Source organism: Bicyclus anynana, chromosome 6 (assembly GCF_947172395.1).
Source record: "Bicyclus anynana chromosome 6, ilBicAnyn1.1, whole genome shotgun sequence".
Lineage (NCBI taxonomy): Eukaryota > Metazoa > Arthropoda > Insecta > Lepidoptera > Nymphalidae > Bicyclus > Bicyclus anynana.
Window position 1 is genome coordinate 8907417 of NC_069088.1, and position 24217 is coordinate 8931633.

Here is a 24217-nt window from a genome sequence, read left to right on the forward strand (position 1 = left end):
TACTAGGTATATTCCCGAATTTTTATTTTATTTTATTTTCGTATTTTTTTTTGTTTTAGTACACAATTCTACTTTAGATTTGGCTTACACTATAAAATTACTAAGATTTCCCTAATATAACCAATATCCTGCCTTCATGAAAGTTTTTTCAACTTTGATACTCGATTTTTTTTATTCTTTGACAAGTTAGCTCTACGATGTCTTGTTTACTTGGATGAGGTACGTATTTATTCTTATTCTATTCAAACCTCTGACGGTTTCTATTCGGAATCGTACCGGAACGCTAAAACGCTTGGCGGTACGTGTTTGCTGGCAACGTGGTAACTAGTTACGGCTGATACCTACCACCAAGCCAGATTTGTGATTTGAGCTAATTTAGAAAATATAAAATCCTTAACTGACTGAGCCGGTAAGAACCGCAGCACTACAAATTCTGCTAGAGAGGTCGTTAAAAATGTATGGAGAGGGACATACTTGGTATTATATTGCTTTAGGTATTCCCGAACTTTTCCTTTATTATCTTCAAAATTCAAAATTCATTTAATGTAAGTAGGCTCAGTTTACAAGCACTTTTGAAATGTCAGTTAATTATTTGTAAAGATTCTACCACCGGTTCGAAAGGCAGGTTCTGCTGAGAAGAACTGGCAAGAAACTCAAAAGTTGCTCTCTAAAATTAGTGAAGAAAACTTCTATAAAAACACAATAATAGAGCACAAAATTTCCTTAGGCTTGGCTTACGTCATCAAATTACTCAAGATTTTCCTGTTGTATGCAATATCCTGCCTTCTTGAGCGTTTCGTCGCCTGTGTACCCGCACAAAGATAGAAATTGCTTAAACATTTACTCGTCAAACAACAACCAAGTTGCTCTATTTTATTAGTGATCGCCGAGATCTAAGAATAAATAGAATTAGTGCCTGCGATAGCCAGATATCTCTCTTTTTATGACGTGAAAGTTTGTCAGCCAAAACCTACCATTTAGAAATACCACATAGAAATTTTGTCACTAATAAGTAAATCAAGTAGTAAAACAAAAAATCTCCAAGTTCTCCAGTCGCCAAACTTTTAGCTTTGCTTACCTTCGCTAGAGACCTGTTAAAGTTGTCTTGAAAATTATTAACAGTTTTTTTGAAGGGTTGTTGCGCTGTTATGTGACTGGCAACACTGGGGACATGATATCTCAAAATAATATGTCGAGGAAAATGTTGACAAAAATACGCTTTATGCTCGGACTGTCGAGGGTATAGACTCTTGAAACCTGCAACCTTCTAAAGCCACAGTGCCACTCCATAATTTGATAATTTGCTACTGCACTTACCTATGGTAGGAGCACGGGCTGACATATTTATATATAAAGGTGCCCTGCCCATTGTTACTTCAACTTCGCGACTTGTTGAGCTTTATCAGTGAGTTTGGTTCTTCTTCGGATCTACTCATTTTTGATTCGTTCCATCCCCCGCTGAGTGACTTTGAGCCTTTTTATGAGGGCCACAGTCAACGATCAGGCGTCGGATCCGTAAGTCATCACTTGCAGCACTCACAGTTCGAAGACTTTCCTGCACTGAGGAATTTTTGATGAAAAGATGTCACGGAGTTTTCCGAACGGGTTGCATGGAGCCGCTGGATGCTGGCGGCTCGAGACCGTATTTTTTGGAAGTCCATGCAAGAGGTCTATGTCAAGCAGTGGACGTTCATTGGTTGTTAATGACGATGATGATGATGATGATGATGATGATGATGATGACGATGATGATGATGATGATGATGATGATGATGATGATGATGATGATGATATAAAAGTCACTCATCACAAAATATCGAAAACCACTTGATGTATTACGATGAAATTTTGGCAGGGAGATAGTTTATAGTTAGTAAACGTCCATTGAGAGGCGTGATAGCCAAGTGGATATGACTTCTGCCTCCGATTCCGGAGGGTGTGGGTTCGAATCCAGTCCGGGTATGCACCTCCAAGTTATCATTTGTGTGCATTTTAAGAAATTATATATCACGTGTCTCAAACGGTGAAGGCAAACATCGTGAGGGAACCTGCATACCAGAGAATTTTCTTAATTCTCTGCGTGTGTGAAGTCTGCCAATCGGCATTGGGCCAACGTGGTGAACTATTGGCCTAACACCTCTCATTCTGAGAGGAGACTCAAGCTCAGCAGTGAGCTGAATATGGGTTGATAACGAAACGTCCATTAAGTACAGATTACTGTACTGTACAGACAGGACCGAATTATGAAAGTTTAAGGGCGGAAGAAGTCGCGAGCTCCTTTATAAAATGAGGTGTGTCTGACTATCGCAGGCTCGCAGTCCAAAACGATACACAGGCAAGATGGCTGACAGAATTCCAACGGTGCCGACGTCGCGAGCATTACTCAGCTCGTATCTGATGTCTTTTGCTAATTGACTAGAAATACAGATAAAGGCTATTTTACTGCTATAAAGTTCCAGCGCTCGGTGTTATTGGAAAAGCGTCACCCTGAAATTGGCTTTTATAAAATAATTGCATCCATAAGCTGACTTGGAGCTTTTAACGCTCAACATTTTAGTAATTTCCACGCTAAACGAGATACGAGTATGTCAACGAATATTTCTTATTTATTCTAAACTTATTTATTTGTATAACCAGTTGTGTCCCACGGTTTTATTCCTCAATATTTCGTTCCCATAGGAATATTAGGATAAAAAGTAACCAATGTGATTTCTTCTTCTTCTTCCCTGGGCCTTTTCCGCACTTGGCCACAAGGGTTGGCCGTTGTACGTGTGATATTCCATACTTGATTTTATTTTTATTCGTTCACTAGCTTTATATTAGGTATACTAGCAATACCCGCGACTTTGCCCGCAAGCCCTTCTGTAAAAATGGAATATCTCACCATTGAATGTTTTGGTATATCTCAGAGATTAGGCAGCGTTTTCGATAAAACTCCCAACTTCCTACTTCCAACAATTATCGTCATGTTTCCTCGAATTTACACAAAACTTTTATCGACACCAATTTACACAAAACTTGACAAATTATTTACTTAAAATTTCCTCATGAAAATCCATTCAATATATTTCGACTTTATCAAAAACAGACAGACATACAGCGAAGGACATTGTTTTATAACAATTATAGTTAGGTACGAGTACGTACAAAACAGTTCTAAAAAATAACCCACAGATTAATTTCTAAAAGTTAATAATGAGCTTCTATTAAACTCAATAAGACGTCTGAACAAAGGAATTTTATAATATAGACACCCGATACTTCGCTAAAATACCTATAGGTTTTCGCACAAAGAAAGTCCCCTGAAATTAATCACATACAAACGGTATCCATTCGTAGTCTGACGATAAGAGGAGAGTCCTTCGAATCGTTAATTTAATTAATGTAGTCATATTACTCGTATACATATCTGTATATATTGCCACTGTAGAATGTTGTTCGAAATTATAGTACAGCAATCGATCGAATGCCAATCATTTTCATCTATAAAATACGGTATGTCTGCATGTACTTTCACTTTTGTACTGTGTGTTGTTTAATCCAAAATCTCCTGTGTATCTGAAGGATTAAGAAATTTACGTTTCAGGGAGTGCAGTCTGAACTGAGACAGTGTCGATTATTAACTCTATGTTTACCCGTGCATAAGACGAAATTTTATAAACATTCTTTCGTTGTGCAAGCCGTTAAGTTATGGAATGCTCTACCTTTAAACATACGGCAATCAAAGACACTGGACATTTTTAAAAATGCCGTAAAGACTCATTATCTGGTGCAGTAAAGACGATCTGTATATATTATTTCTTTTCAATATAAGGTATTTATTAGTATATTTTGATATGTATTTTATTCATTATTGTAGGTATTTGTGTAATATTGTTTATGTATTAGGATGTAAATTATTTGTATGTATGTGTATTACTAATACTATGGTTATTTTTGTTTTACGCCACCTGCTGATGTCCTTAAGTTTTCCTAAACCGAAGGTTGCCTGGAATTGAGTTGCATGGATCGTGGTCACGACGGGACGGGACGGGACGGGTCCCGTCGTGACCACGATCCATGCAACTGGGTCGAAATATCGACAATAAAAATCTCGTCGTTTTATCGTGGTATGTACCCGTTTAAATAACATTCAAAATCGTATATGTGTCAAATTTCGTCCAAACCATTCAACGGTTTTTACAACTGGGATGTAAGTTTTACATAGCAATATACTCCTAGAGTAATAATTAATATATATATATTAGAGTCGCTCCAGTTTAAGCAGTTTGGGAATATTTAAAAGCTCTTTTAGGGAGCAAGCCCTAAGGTTAATATATCAGAACATTATAGTGAATCTTTGCGATATTTCACTATAATAGATTCTAGCTTTTACTAATCAATTGATGATGATCGAACCAGAGCCGTTGATTTATCGGTCAAAGATTGTGTTTGTATTTGCAGGTACTCCTGCAAATACATACACACTCAGTTATGCTTAATATATAGTTAGAAGAGGCCATTTTGTCGAAAACGAAAAATAATAAAATAATAAGGAGAAAGGTTTAGACATAACTTTTATAAAAGTTGTACCTAGATAAATTATAATAATTTATCGCTGTTGGCAAAGGTATTCTAATTTTTGAATGCTTTTCAGAATCACGGATATAAACAATTTATGAGTAGGTATACAGTAAAATGCGGTAGGTAGGTACACTGGTACATAACATAAGATAAAGATAAGATAAATATACTTTATTTGCACACCACAAAGACAAAAACAAGTGAAATAAAAAACAAATTAGGAAGAGATCAGCATACAAAAGGCGGCCTTATCGCTAAGTAGCGATTTCTTCCAGGCAACCTTCGGTTTAGGAAAACTTAAGGACATCAGCAGGTGGCGTAAAACAAAAATAACCATAGTATTAGTAATACACATGTACGTATGTTATGTACCAGTGTACCTACCTACCGCATTTTACTGTATACCTACTCATAAATTGTTTATATCCGTGATTCTGAAAAGCATTCAAAAATTAGAATACCTTTGCCAACAGCGATAAATTATTATAATTTATCTAGGTACAACTTTTATAAAAGTTATGTCTAAACCTTTCTCCTTATTATTTTATTATTTTTCGTTTTCGACAAAATGGCCTCTTCTAACTATATATTAAGCATAACTGAGTGTGTATGTATTTGCAGGAGTACCTGCAAATACAAACACAATCTTTGACCGATAAATCAACGGCTCTGGTTCGATCATCATCAATTGATTAGTAAAAGCTAGAATCTATTATAGTGAAATATCGCAAAGATTCACTATAATGTTCTGATATATTAACCTTAGGGCTTGCTCCCTAAAAGAGCTTTTAAATATTCCCAAACTGCTTAAACTGGAGCGACTCTAATATATATATATTAATTATTACTCTAGGAGTATATTGCTATGTAAAACTTACATCCCAGTTGTAAAAACCGTTGAATGGTTTGGACGAAATTTGACACATATACGATTTTGAATGTTATTTAAACGGGTACATACCACGATAAAACGACGAGATTTTTATTGTCGATATTTCGACCCAGTTGCATGGATCGTGGTCACGACGGGACCCGTCCCGTCCCGTCCCGTCGTGACCACGATCCATGCAACTGGGTCGAAATATCGACAATAAAAATCTCGTCGTTTTATCGTGGTATGTACCCGTTTAAATAACATTCATAATGAACAACCACGAAATAAGTTTAAAATCATTAATATACGATTTTGTACAGCAAAATTATATACTTTTGATCTTTCAGGCAAAATTCCACAACTACTGAAAGGATATCATGCATTTTTAATAGTTTATAGTATAACTTGGAGTCCAATACACCTTTTGTTTCATCGTTATTTAATCTGGATTTTACTTACCACCATTAAATAATGACAAAACTTGACGTTTCAAAAGTGCTTGTAAACTAAATCTAATTGAAATAAATGAATTTTGAATTTGAATTTGAGGTCTTTAATTAAACAAATAATAGTAGAGCAGCTTTTTGTGATTAAGATATAATTCGCGGTGTAATTAAAAATAACATGCACAAAAACCAAAACACCTACTCCTCAAGTTCATGGCCACTGAACAAGCCCTGTGAAATGTTGGTCTATTTTTATTAGATTTTGAACTTACCAGTAGTTAATTATATAATATCGATTATTTCAATTTAATTTGGTTTGGTCTGCTTGAATTATTATTATGTATTTTGTGGTGTAAGTAAAAAAATGTGTAGGTAATTCATATCAAGAATTGCTGTTTCGCTGCTTTTTGCATATATGGAAACGCAATGAGAGATAACACCATTGCATTGACAGCTCAAGCGCTACAGGCTTCATTTGTTTGTGTATTCGTATCGACGTAAAATTAATCCATTGGAACATCCCCTTTGTGTTCATATACCTAGAGTAGGGATGTAACGTAAGTTTATCGGAACCGAAATCGAAACCGAATATTTTCAATTTAACTTATCAGATTTTGAGTTGAAAACGGTATTCGATTTTAGAGTGGAATTAAATATTATGATCTTTGTATTAAATACACTAGCAAACGCCTCGCAAAATGGGTTTAAGAGGATAAAATATAGGCTTGTGATACTTAAAAACAACTGGCTTTCTCTTGGTGAAAAAATTTTAAAAATCGATTCAGTACATCCAAAGATTACCCTACAACCTCACCCACCACAATTTATCAGTCGGTCTAAATTGTGATTTGGACTAAAAATCTTGGAGACATGCATAGACGTGATAGTCATGATAATTTTAAATCAGAGGTTATAAAGCCCTGATTAAAAGTTATTGGAACTGAATACGGAATTGGAGGTGTGATATTAATCGGAACGACTTTTCAGAATCGATTATCGTAACATCTCTTAAACAAAGTAGGCAGCATGTTCATATTTTGATTGAATTGTTTCACACTTAATCTTCACATATAACCGATATTAATTTCATTTGTGTACTACACGAACTATAGGATTTATAATTTAATCTGTATTGCGTTCAATACAATACGGTTTTGACTTAACAATATATTGTGATATAATAAATCGGGTCCGTAATAAATTGGATTGAGGCCATATTTTGCAATTATGTTAAAAGCTATTTCGACATAATAAATTGATCAATTTATAATAATGTTTATTATACGCATAATTGAAAATAATAATCGTTTTTAATCTTCTGCTAATATTAAAAATGCCAATGTTTGTCGGGATGAACGAGTAAATCAACTCAGCTAATTTCGATGAAAATTTAGTAAATAAAGGATTAATAGCGTTTACGAGAATCTTAATAACAGCACAACTAGGATACTAAATCTATATTGAGACTGGGATTACTTATTTGCACAATTCTATTGAAACTATATCGACCACGATGTTGCTAACGGCTTCTATTATTTGGCTGATGAGTCGCTTACAAAATAGGTATAACACTTCATCTTTTATGTCTTATTTATTTATTTGTTCTTTTTCTAAAATTTTCAACAATGATACAAATACAAAACACTGTCATTATATAACATTTTTGTTTATGAAAAAAAATCAACCCTCCCGCTGCGGGACATTTTGAGTGCCCAAGCAACCGATGGTCAGGCTCCAATCGACTATCACTATATTGTCTATTGGCAACAACATACCCGTCAGTGATAATCGTTCGGTCCCAGTAGAGCAATGCGCTGCTATTTTCAAGAACTGACGCTGGGTCATACCTTTAGTAAGGCATTTCAGAATCGATAAGGCCATACAGAAGAGCAAGCAAGAGCAAGTTGGTGGATTATATTGGCTACTTGATTATGTCTATGCAAGTATTCGCCGTTAGCAAGGTAAGAACACCCGGGCACAATATGCCTGAGGGACTCCCCAGGACGATGACACGCTCGACATATGGCTAGAGTGCCATCTTTCATAATATGTTTCCGGAACATTATATTTACCATTAACATATTCATAGATATAACTCGAACTCGTTACACATATCAACAAACGCATTGTGTACCTACCGCACCTAAATAAACCTATCATTGCTATCATATACGAGTACTAGCTGCCTGCGACCAGTGGCGGACTCACAAATTTGGCACCAGCTGGCTGTTTAATATTTGCCACCTTACTGGATCATATGTTCAATTCACAATCATAATATTCATTCTTTTATTCTATAAAAAAAAAAAATTGCAACTTTAGGTTCTATTGTCTTAATTGTATCAGTTTTTCGTTAACTTTTATTTAGTTTTCGTTTACTTTTCAAGACTCTTTTTCTGTGTGTACCTACTCGTATATCGTGATGTTTTTCTTTATTTCTGTAAGACAAACAGTGTTGGGCCAATTTTGCCGCCCTACGCTCTAACCTACTTAGCCTACTGGTACATCCGCCACTGCCTACTGTACCCATGGGAAATTCTATTCATAATAACCTTCTCTTCGATTTCGGATCTAACTAAAATGCAGATATTCGGCAGTTTTCCCATATATTTAATTTCCAATACCTGGGTAGCTAAATTTACAGTTTCATTGTTACAAAAAATGAATAGACTACATAGTTATCCAAATATGTACTTTGTACTCGTACCTATGTATTTATTAGAGCCGTGATAGCCCAGTGGATATGACCTCTGACTCCGTTTCCGGAGGGTGTGGGTTCGTATCCGGTCCGGGGCATGCACCTCGTTGGGCCAGCGTGGAGGACTATTGGCCTAACCTCTCTCCTTCTGAGAGGAAACTCGAGCTCAGCAATGAGCCAAATATGGGTTGATACCTAATGATAATGATGATGACATATGTTATGACCTAGACGGACCCAATCACAGTTTGATTACACATTACATGAAGGTCCTCTAATATTAAAGCTAAGTTAAGCTCATAAAGAATTTGGATAATGCCCATATGTTTTAGGCAGCCTGATATTATACAATCCTTATACTTTATATCAATACTCCTGGATGTGGAATGGACGTTTGGGTAGAGAGTAGAAAGTTTGGAGGTTGCGGTTATTTCAGTACAGCGCAGTAGGTATACGTCATTCGCAAAAAAAATCAGCGCTAAAAACATGTTCTCAACTTGAAACCTTTCCATTTTTTAGTGTTTTAAGCTAAAATTAATATTGCCAGACAGATTTAAAGGTCGCAGGTCGTTCAAATGTTAAATTCAAAGATTATTTTATTGTATCATAAAATATTGATATTTGTTAAAATGTTTTAAGCAATTCGGCAGCATTTGCACCACTTTTTTTACATTTGACGGCCTCCGTGGCGCAGTGGTATGCGCGGTGGATTTACAAGACGGAGGTCCTGGGTTCGATCTCCGGCTGGGCCGATTGAGGTTATCTTAATTGGTCCAGGCCTGGCTGGTGGGAGGCTTCGGCTGTGGCTAGTTACCACCCTACCGACAAAGATGTACAAGCGATTTAGCGTTCCGATACCATGTCGTGTAGAAACTGAAAGGGGTGATTTTCATCCTGCTCCTAACAAGTTAGTCCGCTTCCATCTCAGATTGCATCATCACTTACCATCAGGTGAGATTGTAGTCAAGGGCTAACTTGTAGAGAATAAAAAAAAAAGAATACATTAGGGGAAAGAAAAGTTGTTTATGGCTCAATACATGGTCATAGTTTCGCACGAGGGGACTTCATTTTTACAGATGGAGTCGGAAAAAGATACGTACGTCGTCAATAGTACCGCCAATAGTCAATAGCGTAGACAATAAAACCGTTTGCAGTAAAAACGAACTGACAAAACACTTTAATAACTCTCCGAAATTATCAGTTTACTTCGTAAAAATGGCAAGGGACGATTGGAATTAGCCTTGTATATTTTCTAAGGCTAATTCCAGAAGTTCTGCAACAAGTCCAAAGGAGGAAGCTCGAATACCTGGGTCATATAATGCGAAACTTCAAATATCACCTGCTCCAGCTTATTATCCAGGGAAAGATAAAGGGGAAACAAAGGCCTGGTCGTAGACGTACATCTTGGCTCAAGAACTTACGCCAATGGTTTAATATGAGTACCAGATCTCTTCACTCTTTCGGGCAGCAATGAACAAAGTTAAATTAGCCTTAATGATTGCTGACCTCCGATAGGAGATGGCACTATAAGAAGAAGAAGATTTTCTTCAAGATCAAATTCCAACTGATATCGTTTTTAATTTTTTAATATCGTCTACAATGTCGAGTTATGTGTTCAGAAAGTGAAAAAACTATTTAAACGTAAATAAATAATGGAATTAAAGACAAAATTGTTCATGTGTGTGCTCATTTTTGTAGCCTAATTTTCGGATCACTTTTTGCGGTGATTTTGTAGGGACGTAACCGATCTATCAATATCGTAAATTATCATTGGTAAAATCCGCTAAAAGTCCGCCTGGCACCGAAAATAAGCTAAATATATTCTGTTCCCTTAATTACCTTATCTACCAGTTCAAAAACATATTTAATATTACAAACTTGTAAAGTTCAAGGGACATTAACCACCTAATACAGATAAGGGTAATAAAGAACTATAAAAAAGTAATGCCCTTTAAAAGATGACTTTAAGAAATATTGCCTTATTCCTTTTACGCTTGGTCTGCGAAATAGCCTCCAACGACATCTAATGCTTTAAAAGCTTCTGTATACTTTCATTACTTTCTTGTTTTTCTATATTACAATTTTATAAAATATTAATGTATTTTGTTCAGATACCGAGGTGGGTGAGTCAGCCACTTTTTATTATTGTTGGTACAAGCTAAAATATTATATACCAATACATATAAATAAAATTAAAGTTAGTGTCTTTGATACTGAGTACTACTTTTTACAGTTCCCTAGTTCACCTTTATAATTTTCTATCGTTCTGGATATTTTCAGCCCATAGTTGGGAAGTTGGTGGTGTTAGATTCGTGCCTCGAAGAGCACGATAAGCCGTCGGTTCCAGTTATTATCATTAACATCTGATAGTGTTCGCTAAATATTCAAAACATTAACAAACACGCATTGGATCAGCGTGGTAGATCTAATATCTAGGTATATGCCCGCTCCGATAAGGATGCAGGCCTGGAGGACTATTCTGAAACAATATTTTGTAGAACTCGTAAGTGCGAGTTTCGAATTCAGCTATATCTTCCTCTTGCTATAGTATAGTGTTAGACAGAGAAAGATAGAGGTGAATTCTAAACTCGCACTTGCGAGTCACGCAAAACGCCGTTACAAAATAACCCCCTTGTAGTGGGCCGGTAAAAAAGGCTGACAATAATGAAATAATATTTTCATCATCATCATTATCATCATCATCATCATCATCAGTTATCGTAATGTGAGTGGATACTGGCCATTTGTAGGGGCTTCCAAACATCAAGAGCCTGTACTGCCTGCATCCACCGAATTACTGCGAATCGCTTGATGTCATCAGTCTACCTGGTGGGGAGTCGACCAACAGTACACTTTCTAGTCCGGGATCACTGTTCCAGCACCTTGGAACCCAACGTCAATCAGTTCTTCAAACTATGTACCCCATATTACAAAGAACTATTTAAATTCTAGGAATTTTCGCTCTCGACTAGAATTAAAATAAAATGGAGTTTTATGCCTATATTTAGAAAGCGTGGGATCAGATTACTCGTAATTATTCAACACGATTCCAAGAATAAATTATACCAAAAGGAAGAAATGGAGCCACATTTACCAGACCGTTATTATCGTATAGAACTAATGGATGCAGACAAGCTATTTTTAACACCCTACGAAGTTCGTACTAGACAGACGTAGACAATTCGAGAGGCTTATTACGCTTCGAAATCCGGCTCGCCATTCCAACTCCTTATGAATGTCTATCGGCTGCTCATTCTGCATGCCCCATACAAACGTAATAGCTTTATCTTGACGTCCATTTAAGTGTTCATATTAAATGATTATTTGAACTAATGTTTTTTTTTTTATTCTTTACATGTTGGCCCTTGACTACAATCTCACCTGATGGTAAATGATGATGCAATCTAAGATGGATGCGGGCTAACTTGTTAGGAGTATAATGTAATCCACACTCCTTTTCGGTTTCTACACGACATCGTACCGGAACGCTAAATCGCTTGGCGGTACGTCTTTGTCGGTAGGGTGGTAACTAGCCACGGCCAAAGCCTCCCATCAGCCAAAAATGTTCTGAGTTACTAATATATATCATATAAATAATACTCTAATACTTAATAAGAAGTAGGTATAGGTGCAGAAAAACCGCAACCGAAAACGTAGCGAACTAGAAGCCTTAATTGCCGTTGCCTTTATTTTCTGGCCTTTCTGAACTTACTAAGATATAAATAAAACACAGAAGCAATATTCCAAAGGCAAATTTTATTTATGGTCCAACATATACTGAATGAAAGGACCCATTCAATGTAAAATTTCGCATTTATACTCAGTTATAATACAATATTTACAGACACATACAATACAGGTAATTGAACACTGAGGGCGGTTAGCTGTTTGCGAGGAAAGCGAACGCGGCGAACGTAAACGCGAGACGCGGCGCGAACGCGCGTCCGCGACACGCGGCAGCCGCGGCCCGCGCGCGCGCACTCCCGCCTCCCTCGCCACGACACGCCGCGCCCGCCGCGCTCGCCAGACTTCGCCCGCGAATCTTAAGCGGAGATATACATAAATTCTCCTCCGCGAAATCCTCCGTCAGCGCCAGCGGATTAGCTAAAGGATCGCGCCCACACTCGCAAGGCAAGTGGTTCCCCCGGATTACGACGTTCTCCACTTCTAACACGACAGCTTCCGGAGTCTCGAGCATATGGTTGCCGGTCAATTTAAAAGTGTGGACGCTATTATTGTGTATCAGTGAAAGCTCCTCGACGCCATCTATCTTATTGTTGCACATTTCCAGAGTTTCCACTCGTCGTAAACCATCAAAGGCGCCGACTTTTATTATTCCTAAGTCGGATTCTCTGAGTGCGAGACGACCTACTCGAGTTAACCCGTGAAAAGTGTCCTGTAAAAGCGCCGGTAAATCCATGTAAGCCAATTCCAGCACCCCGACTCCTTCTAATCCCGCAAACGCTTGGGGTTCGATCGACCTTATTCCGGACGGGAGCTCTATTTGGGTGACGTCGTTGAGGCCGGAGAATGCATGCGCTAGGATTCGCTTGATCGGATTGTTGCGCAGCGAAATCAGTTTTATAAAATTAGTTCCCGCAAACGCGTAACCTTCGATCTGCGCTATTCTGTTATGCGAGAGAACGATCGAGGATATGTTTTGGAGGGCAGCGAAAGCGAACGCATCGACGGTCGCAAGCGGCGTATGCTGTATATATAATTCGTTGAGGCGGGGTAGGCCCCTGAAGGCGAAGGGGCGAATGCGCGTAAGGTTGCAAGCGTCGAGTGACAAACGCCGCAGCTGTCGCAAATGCGCGAAGGCATCTGACCGGAGGACGCGTAGATCCGCTCGGGACAAGGACAGCTGCATCACGCTCGAACTTAACGCTGAGGGTACTGCCCGGAGCGTGGCGCTGTTGCATACAACCTGCAAATAATAAAAATATATAAATTTTAAGTTAGCTGACTGATGTAAAGAAAGGTTTCATTCTCGCCTTTTTTATATAATAAAATAGTAATAGTTTATGGGACAATCTAGTGGCCCAACTCATATTAGGTATTAGGTACGAAAAATAAAACGCCTCGCAAGGTAAACTAAGAACATGTCTGACAATGCTCCCTGGGCTCTTCAACCTCATATATTAGAGTGGTTGACTCATATCAAATTCAATATAAAAAATATTTATTTCGTATAGTACATGGATTAAGCGTCCCAATTATAAAAGATTAATGAGCGGGTTTCTTAAAAAAGTTAATTTAAAAATCTAGAAGAACGATAATGACCCTTTTAAATAAAATGACAACTAGTAACTATTGTAATTTCACAGGTAGCAGTATTTCTAATCGAAATAGAGCTGATTGGCGACAGAATTAAACATCACCATAGTGAAAGACCTAATAGCACAGTGGATTGCCTTCGATTCGGAGGTCGTAGGTTTGAATCCGGTCAGGGGCATGCACCTCCAACTTATCACTTATGTGCATTTTAAGAAATTAAATATCACGTGTCTCAAACGGTGAAGGAAAACATCGTGAGGAAGTCTTCATACCTGAGAATTATTAAGGCCTAACCCTACTACTGAGAGAAGACTCGAGCTCAACGAGCCCAAAATGATGATAGTACTGCACCTTATGTTCTGCCAAAAAAAATCTCCTAATCCTAAAATAGTACCTACTACGTGTCTAATTAAAAGCTTCGTTGTTAAACAGAATCAATAAATTACATACCGATACATGAACAAAGAAAGTAATTAACCAAATCCTTTACATATAACAACAAAGAAACGTTCGTATAACCTGCCGATAAAGGGAACAACAGCTCTCTTTTTAATGGACCTATCGTATATACATACATAGACTATACATATATACCTCTAGTATATGAATGCAATGAAACACCAACGCCATCACAATTGAAGCCCCATCGGTATTGTTTGTTTTGTCAATAAAATTAATCCTCCTCTCTGTTTCATGCCTATATTTTGATTGAATTCGTTCGAACTTAATCTTCTCAAATAACCAATATCGTTTTAACTAGATATACTATATGTATAAAATTATAAACCACATACATTTTATGTAGATACAGACTATTATGTGGTAATTTTGTATACAGTTTTGATACAATTTATTATACAGTATAATATGGGTTTACTGCGAATAATTATATTACAGCTTTTTTGTTATTCTTTACAAGTTAGCTCTTGACTACAATCTCACCTGATGATAAGTGATGATGCAGTCTAAGATGGAAGCGGGCTAACTTGTTAGGAGGAGGATGAAATCTACACCCTTTTCGGTTTCTACGCGGCATCGTACCGAAACGCTAAATCGCTTGGCGGTACGTCTTTGCCGGTACGGTGGTAAGTAACAAGCCTCGGTCGAAGCCTCCCACCAGCCAGACCTGGACCAATTAAGAAATTCTCAATCTGCCCAGCCGGGGATCGAACCCAGGACGTCCGTTTTGTAAATCCGCCGCGCATACCACTGCGCCACAGAGGTCGTCAAATAATCATTTTAATTTTCGAAACGCATTTAAAAATTGAATCTATAAATGTTATTTTAAGAATAGTTTATGTGAACAAAACAATATCTACCTCTTCTGAAATCTTCATCTATATTTCGTGATTATTTGTATATTTGATGTAAATTAAAATCCGCCGATATTTGAGATGGTCGTTTTAATCATGTTAGCATTGAGTTTCAAGATTTCGTAAACAATGTTCAATTTTCAATATCTGAAATTGTCACATTCTGTCACGGCTGGAAAAGAGATTGAGGGGATGCTTTTATTTCCAGGGCCGGACACCAGGTGGCGTCGGTCTATAATCCAACGGAAATTACGATCGTAAAGAATAAAATTTGCCGGGAAGCTAATGATTGCAAACGCCGCCGTACCGTAATAATGATACGCTTCAGTATTGAGTATAAACAAATGTTCATAGTATTTTGCAATGAAATTTAAGCTACAATTAATAAATGTTTCTTTTTTTATTTCACGAAAAGTTGGTATTTGTTGTGCACGTCATGACAATAAATACCAACTTTTCGTGAAATATAACTTAAATGACTATACAACTACGAATAGGCTGACCAATTTTAGTAGACAACACCTGATTTGTAATGGCCAATTTAGACAAAATAAAAACAAACCAGATTAAATCGGTACCATACTCATAAATATAGTTATGTGCATTTTATAAATTCACGTGCCTCAAACGGTGAAGGAATACCTTCGTAAGGAAACCTGCATGAAGGAAAATGAGCCTAACCATGAGTCTCCTACTCGTGCTCAACAGGGAGCCGTATATCGGTTGTTAATCATGATGATAATACCCATTATGTTATTACTGGGATGCGCGCGTCCCAGTGCAGTCAGTAAGTACACATACCCTTGATACCTCAAGGTAAATATACGTATTACCCTTTACTATGAAGTCCTCATTCGCACAAGAGCTTTTTTAACGAACGATATGTCTCTCGTGCGAACGAGGGGTAACTGTAGCTTTTTTCAGCAGGGGGAAAATCCTCATGGACACCCGTGTTGGGTAGTGCCGAACTCTTACCGGCTAAAAACCCCTCCTACCTTCCAAACGTTAGCGTCCCTGCCATAAAGCCTACCACCAACGTCGTGAGTCTTCTTCACCTCCCATTCTCCCTTTCATCGTTCTCCTTGATCTTCATTATGTATTCCAGGAAGTTCTTAGCTACATTCCATTTCTCAGTGCATTCCAGCATTATATTTATTAACTAGCGGACGCCCGCGACTTCGTTCGCCCTTAGACCTCTGTAATCCAGCCCTTACAGTAGTAACGCTGTAAAAATGGAGTAACTTCTCCCGTTTTACCCTGCCCCTACCCTACCCTATCGCTATCCTACCCCTACCCGTCATAAATGATTACTTGAAATGGAGTAACTTCTCCCGTTTTCCCAACATTTCTCTTCACTGCTCTGCTCCTATTGATCGCAGCGTGATGAAAAGTATACTATAACCTGCCCAAGAGTATGAAGAACAATTGTACCAAGTTCCGAGTAGTTTTTGTTTCTATAAAGAACATACAGACAGACAGACAAAAATTTTACTGATTGCATTTTTGGCATCAGTATCGATCACTAATCACCCAATGATAGTTATTTTGGAAATATATTTCATGTACAGAATTGACCTCTCTACAGATTTATTATAAGTATAAATGTATTGTAACTGTACCTGAGACTGTGAGAGGCAGATGCACTGCGTAGGACAGGATGGCACGAGGGTGGATGCGAGACCCTGAGGGCTGGCTTCGCATAGGACTGTCCACGCCAGCGCCGTAACCAGCCAATGCACCACGGATCTGGATAACAGTATTCATCTATACTTAATACTTAATCTATACTAATATTATAAATGCGAAAGTAATTCTGTCTGTCTTTTACCTTTTCACGGCTAAACGGTTGAACTGAACAAGATGAATTTTGGTGTAATTGTAAATGGGACCTTGGAGCAAAATACAGGGTACTTTTTGACCCTAAAATAAAAACAGAAGGGGTTGAAATTTTGTATGGAAAGTCCTTCATTTTAGAGTTACAGTTTAAAAAAAATACGAAATATAATGTGATTTTTTCTTAATTCAACCCCTAAAGTGAAATATGTGTTGAAAGTTTACAGTGATTTCCACGCGGACAAAGTCGCGGGCGTCCGCTAGTACTTAATTACTTAATAATATTATACATGCAAAAGTAAGTCTGTCTATCTGTCTGTTACCTTTTCACGACTAAACCACTTTGGATGAAATTTGGTATAGAGATCAATTGGACCTTGGAGTATAACATAGGCTACTTTTAACCCGAAAAAAATATGGTTCCCGCGGGATGTGTAAAACAGAATTGCGTGCGTACCTATTATATACATACCTAAATTTATATAAATACCTACCAGTTATATAATTTATATAATTACTTTGGCGATATGTTCTTAATTCTTATTTATAACTAAAATTAACTGAAAATCAATTTTATATCCCACAGGAACCATTGATTTATTCGGGAAGCCCTATATGTTGTCTCAATAACTTTTAAATTATCTATCTGCTTTGAATGGTCCATTAAAATCCGTCGTTCCAAAGGTTAGCACCAACAAACAGACATACAGATATAATTTAAAAAACCATGTTTGTGATTTATAAACACTTGATAAAATACAGTTATATAAAAAATACAGAAAATCCTTAAATTATATGTAGGTAGGCAGTTATTGGTACTTATAAATTAAATTCAACAAATTAGATTATATAAACTTTAATCCTAAAAAAACTAAAATCCTAATAAAGCTGAATTGTTATTACTCTGGTTTTAACTAAAAGTTTTGTTGGTAGCCAGACAGTTTTAATAGTTCACTTGGCTTGAAAAACAAGGCATGATGATTCAAACGATAGTTGCCATGAAATTTCATTTCAGCTCGAAGTAGAATGACAAAGCTTCGTCCTTCACGGACCATCCATACACGAGACGGAAAACGAATCATAAAACGAAACATAGTGCAAGTGCAATAGTTTAAAATTGAAGTTAGATTTTCCGTTCAGTTGTCATTTATAGGGCAATATACAGGGCAAGATACAAGGCTTAGGAAGGAGGAAAACATCCAGACTGGAAAACCTTCGACATTGGTTTAAGAAAAGCACTCAATCACTTTTCAGGGCTGCTGTGTTCAAAATTCAAGTTGCCAAAAAAAAAACAAAAAACATACATATTATCGAATGTAGAACCTCCTCCTTTTATGGAGGTCGGTTAAAAATGACCGACCTTCGTAAAAACTGGCACATAAGAAGAAGATCATTCAATAAAAAAATCAAATCAAACATATACCCATATTTTAGAGCCAAGTTCTAGGTATTGTACATGAAAATTGTACTGTGTACATTTACTGAAAATCTGTTGTTGTGATGCATGAAATTTGTATGTATTCGTGAACGGAAGGGTCTGGAACCGCAAGCAAATTAACGTACATTTATTATACAAGCGGGCTAAACGAAGATGTGTACCGAAATCTAGAGCAGAATACATTCAACGTTTATACAATACAACCTACGTACTCGTAATAGTTTAGTTTTGTAATTTGCACCGATTACAAAGGAATGTTAACGTGTTTTTTTTTTTTTGGATGACCTGGATTGTTTTATTTAATATTACTTGGAAGAGGTACAAGTATATTTTACCCACAGAACATAAGACACTAAAGCTAACTGTATTCATAGTTCCGTGGTTCTATACCCATATCTCTGACGATTTCTATACACGGCATCGTACCGGTACGCTACTTGGCGTTACGTCTTTGGCGGTAGGATAGTACCTAGCCACAGCTAGACCTGAGCTAAATTAGAAATTGTAAAAATTTGAAGTTTCCCGAACTGAGAATAGAACCCATGACCTCTAGGGTTGAGAACCACAACACTGCCAACTACGCTCGAGAGGTATATCGAGAAATATATTATCATGAATCGTATTCTTCATGTGTGAGGGTCGTGACCACCTCCATCTTTGATCTTTGCCCTTACTAATAGGATTTTATGCCCCATACTATGTATAATTAAGAGACATGATAGTCCAATGGACGTGTGATGTTCAACAGTGAGCCGATTATGAGTTGTTAATGATGATGTCAAAAACTAAGGTTCCGCTTCCCAAAATATATCTGCATGGTTTAGAGGTTGCAGCTGCTCATAAATTTAAATATTTCGTACGATATTTTACTTCAGACTTGGATTATCTAGAAGAAATAAAATGTAGAATCGGACAAGGAAAAACTGCTTGTAGTAAAATGTTCAACTATTGTAAAATGTTCGCTTATACTATGCGATCCCATAATTTCATTTCCGACAAGATATCGCGTTTTATAATGTAACGTTTGGTCCACGTCAACAATCACTAAATACCGGCTGCTACTGAGAATTTATTACAAGAAAGAAAAGCAAAATATTTTAACCCGACTCAGGACTCGAATCAAAGACCTCACTATCCGGTGCCACATAGGCTAACCACTGCACCAACGAGGCAATTTAAAATCATTACACGTATAATATTTCAAAACATCGATAAATCATTCACTCTAGATTAAATACTAGTTGACCTCTCCCTCCCTGCAAACATCATTACAAGCTCGGGGGGAAATCGCGAAAAATTTTCACACTTGCCACACTATAATTTTATTAATGAAAAACTACCCGCCGTATAATTTTCTTTCTGGTTATTTTATATTTATTTTTAACTTACGTAATATTGAAACGTGCCTATAATATAAAGTATAAAATTTATTAGTATTATTTTTTTGGTTTTTATTACCTAATAGCTGATGCCGCGCGGTTTTACCTGCGTGATTCCCATTCCCATAAGAATACAGGGATAATATATAGCCTATAGCCTTCCTCGATAATTGGGCTATCTAACACTGAAATAATTTTTCAAATCGGACCAGTTCCTGAGATTAGCGAGTTCAATCAAACAAACAAACTCTTCAGCTTTATAGTATTAAGTATAGAAGTATAGATTGGTGATAAATTTACCATATATATACAACAGTAACTTGATTTTTAGATAAAGGTGTAGATAAAGGTATAGGGAATTAATTCCCCTTTTGCATATGCATGTCTACCTATACCGAAGGTTCAGTTCATTAAAAAATGTTCCTATAGTACTTGCTGTCTGTTTCATTTCAAATACTTGTCTATATTTAGGTATACACTTTAGTACTAAGAACATACAAGGAACATACAAGGCAACAAGAACAAACAAATTTTAAAAAATAGACAAACTATATCGAGTTAAAATAATTGAAGGTCCAATCATACATATACAAAATATATTATCTAATACATCAATTCTTAGACCTTCGCGATGTTGCTATTAAATGTTCTTAATTCTCTTTTTAAATTATACTTAATTACAATACAGTAATAAAGCACCTCAAATCAAACAGTTTTGAGCTTCGAACGATTATCCCAGTGTCAAGAGGTTTTTTTTTACTGTTACGCTTTATCTATTTACTGTTTACAACAGAACATAGATTAAAGCGCAAAAGCTAACGCTTTTCACTTCATAAATCCGTGGACTATGTTGGGGAAGATTTAAAAATGCAAAGCAACGTCATGGGTCAACACAATCGAGATGACGCCGCGAGCGCCGGAGTCACGCGACCGCCTTCTATTTCATCTTGAACTTGGCAATAATAGATGCGTTGGTCCAAAATGCAGCTTATATAATCCGGAGCATATTCTATTTCATCTTGAACTTGGCAATAATAGATGCGTTGGTCCAAAATGCAGCTTATATAATCCGGAGCATATTCTATTTCATCTTGAACTTGGCAATAATAGATGCGTTGGTCCAAAATGCAGCTTATATAATCCGGAGCATATTCTATTTCATCTTGAACTTGGCAATAATAGATGCGTTGGTCCAAAATGCAGCTTATATAATCCGGAGCATTTTCTTCCAATACCACATCTTGAAAGCGTCAATCCGTCGAGAATAGCATCGAAATCGAAATATCTATTTCTTTCAAGCTAGCCAAGCAATTGAGATAAAGTTATTATTTTATATGAAGTGAGACATAATGCCTCAAACGAAAGAGGAAAAAGCGTACAAATTAACACCAGCCAGCCTGCAGTTTACTCTTTGGATAATTAAGATACTCGTAAATATTAGGTGTTGAAATTCCCACTATATACTGGCACTATTTCATATATTATGATCAACTGAAAAACTCGTTGTGATTTCAGCACAAAATTTGTACGAGCACAACAACGGAAGGTTCAGTAACCGCGGAAAATTAATGTACATTTATTATGGACTAAGAGCCTGCCACAGTCTGACTTACTTCATTTTATGAACGTTGAATTTTGTCAGATTATAGGTTGAATTTTGCTCTACGTAAGTATGTACGTAAGTCCTGTTATCTGCTGTGGAGATCTAGTTCGTCAATCGTCCATGTCCAAAACGTAATTTTTGTTATTATCTACGAGATATCATGAGGAATGTTCCTAATTACTACTGGTAAAATTTGAATTTCCTTTGTTATCTTATAATAACTATATTAGCAATTACTTTTACATATAATTAATAGTCCCCAGAACATTTTGTAACCCTTATTACTAACAAGCTAATTTTATGTAAGAAGCTTCATCTCAATGAGGCGATCAACGAAGAAGATGAAAGAAAATGTATAACTATTAATTTAGCTACAGTAAAAGAAACAGCTGGTTAGTAACAAAAAAAAATATCCTTATAGATCAAAATTAAAGGGTCTCTAGCAAAAGCTGACGGTCTGGTGATTTGAGTCATGATACTTCATGATTCCTATAGAAAATATCAAAAAATTATGTATTATACATGGACGATCGAGGGCCAGACACATTAGCTGCCTCCCAAAGCCACCACTGTCCAAACTGTCGCGATCTACCATACAGTGGTATAACTTGTCTAGTATCAAAGTTAGTTAAGGGGCCCAATATAGATGAGTGGTGAAGATCCTGAAAACTTCTTTAGCTGTTTTTTTTTCAGAAAGCACCAAATAAATTTTACAAATTTTTGCTTGCACATTTAAGCCCCCCTCCCTGTAGCTCGAGGGCCTGATACGGCGTCTGAGCTGCCAAACTTTAAATATTCATAAAATGAGGTACATCTAGCTATCACAGGCTCTCATTCTATTATACAAGCAGCAGATTCAAGAGCAAGAGACCGCGAGATTTAGACGTGAAAAAACATCCTACATTCAGCTTTTTTTCATAGCCGCATGCTTGTAATAACAATCTGCTCTAGTTTTAAGAGTCTATAGCCGTGTCTTACCGTAAGTACTTTTAAATTTCATTTGATATATTTTATGTAAAAGTAAAAAAATAAAAATGTGCGAGAATTTTGTTACTGAAGTGTTTTTGCTTACTTTTCGTAGATCTATAAAAAGTTTAAAGCTAATAAATACACCTACGCAAGTTATTGCTAAAAGGCTCAGAGGAGAGAATTTTCAGATACAAAAAAGTTATTTTTAAATTTAAGAATTACAAAGCTCTTTAAAATTGTTTTTATTACCTTTAAACCTACTCACTAACTCAAGACTATATTTAGCCTTCTACAGAATCAGCAGTCAATAGATGTCCCTGCATTCTGCAAAGTTACAGCGATGTGACATCACTCATTTCCATAGCAACTACGTTGTTAATGACGTTTTGTTTTTGGCATCCCATAGAAAAATAGTTATAATAAAACTTGATATAGACGAATATCGACGAGTAAAAAATAGCGGAGCCACACCCCAGTTGACATGATAGTGATGATAAGTGACTAAATATTACTAATATATGGTATAATACAAATAAAATAAAATAAGTTTATAAAACGAAATTATAATAGATAAAGTAAGCTAAAGTGAAAATCTAGATACAAACTAGTATAAGCACTTTATTCTCGCAACTATTTCATCTTAAATGCAAAGGGTAAATCTCACTCCAGTCGACTATTAGTGTTTTAACCGAAACCGCGTACCAGCTCGTTACTTTCATACCGCGAGATGAAAGCTCTCAACTAACGAGGGGGCGTCAGAAATAATGCACGCCTTTGTGGGTCGCGTTAGCTGGATGACACCCGTCTTATTTCGCATCTATACCACTCTGTTACTTACTACTTCCCGCAACTTTGTCCGGATTTTTTTGTAAATCTTCTATTCAACTTTTAATCGCCTTTGTGGGTTTCGATAGCTGGATGACACCCGTCTTATTTCGCATCTATACCACTCTGTTACTTACTTTATCCGGATATCCCGCAACTTTATCCGGATTTTTTTGTAAATATTCTATTAAACTTTTCTTTGTGGGCCGCGTTAGCTGCATGACAACCGTCTTATTTCGCATTTATACCACTCTGTTACTTACTGGTTCCCGCAACTTTGTCCGGATTTTTTGTAAATATTTTGTTCATGATCTAAGGTTTGTTTGTTAATACGATAACTTGCGACTGATTTTAAAACAGTCCCCAATTGATTGAAATCACACAATTCGTTAGGATGGCAGTGTAAGGATAGCTAAGTGACATCATTTCCAATCGAATATGGCGGATTCTTGAAGATGGTGATTATGAAATGTATCCAGTCCACAGGTGACTAAAAACCTAACTGTTGACCAATCTGGACAACAAATTTGTTTGGCCATTGAAATTTGGCCAAAGAAGAAATGCTTCACGTATTTTGAGCTCTATGCTTCGCCGCGCTGCAGTGGAGTCGAGGATGTCTTTGATTTAATTTACATTTAGTAGTTAGTACTTTGTTTTTTAATTTAGTTTCAAATTAGTACCTTTAATACATAAGTAGTTATGTATTAAATGCATAAATTGTTATGTATATAAGGTACAAAATTAAAATGAACTTTCTATGAAATATTGAATAATACTCGTGCATTCAATTATCTGGCACTTCAACACGACTACTTCAATATATTTTCCGACCAAAGCTTAGCAGCATAGTGTTCAAGATACGTGCACCATTTCTGACCTGAATGGCCAAACTAATTTGTTAGCCAAGCTGCCAGCTCTTTGGTCACCACTGGATTCGATAAATTTGTTAATCACCATCTTCGAGAATCCGCCATATTGGATTGGAAATACCTTCACTTA

The 24217-nt window shown here is 36.7% G+C and overlaps 1 protein-coding gene across 1 annotated transcript in view; it reads right to left on the bottom strand.

Moving 5' to 3' along the window:
• Positions 1 to 12328: 12328 nt before the first annotated feature.
• LOC112046500 (leucine-rich repeat-containing protein 15) overlaps positions 12329 to 24217 on the bottom strand; it is a 61593-nt gene continuing 49704 nt past the window's right edge. Inside the window, exons 3-4 of the mRNA XM_024083137.2 lie at positions 16791 to 16917; positions 12329 to 13508 (exon numbers count right to left, since the gene is read on the bottom strand). Coding sequence (XP_023938905.1) covers positions 12462 to 13508; positions 16791 to 16917 — 1174 coding nt within the window. The 3' untranslated portion in view covers positions 12329 to 12461. The remainder of the gene's footprint in view (positions 13509 to 16790; positions 16918 to 24217) is intronic.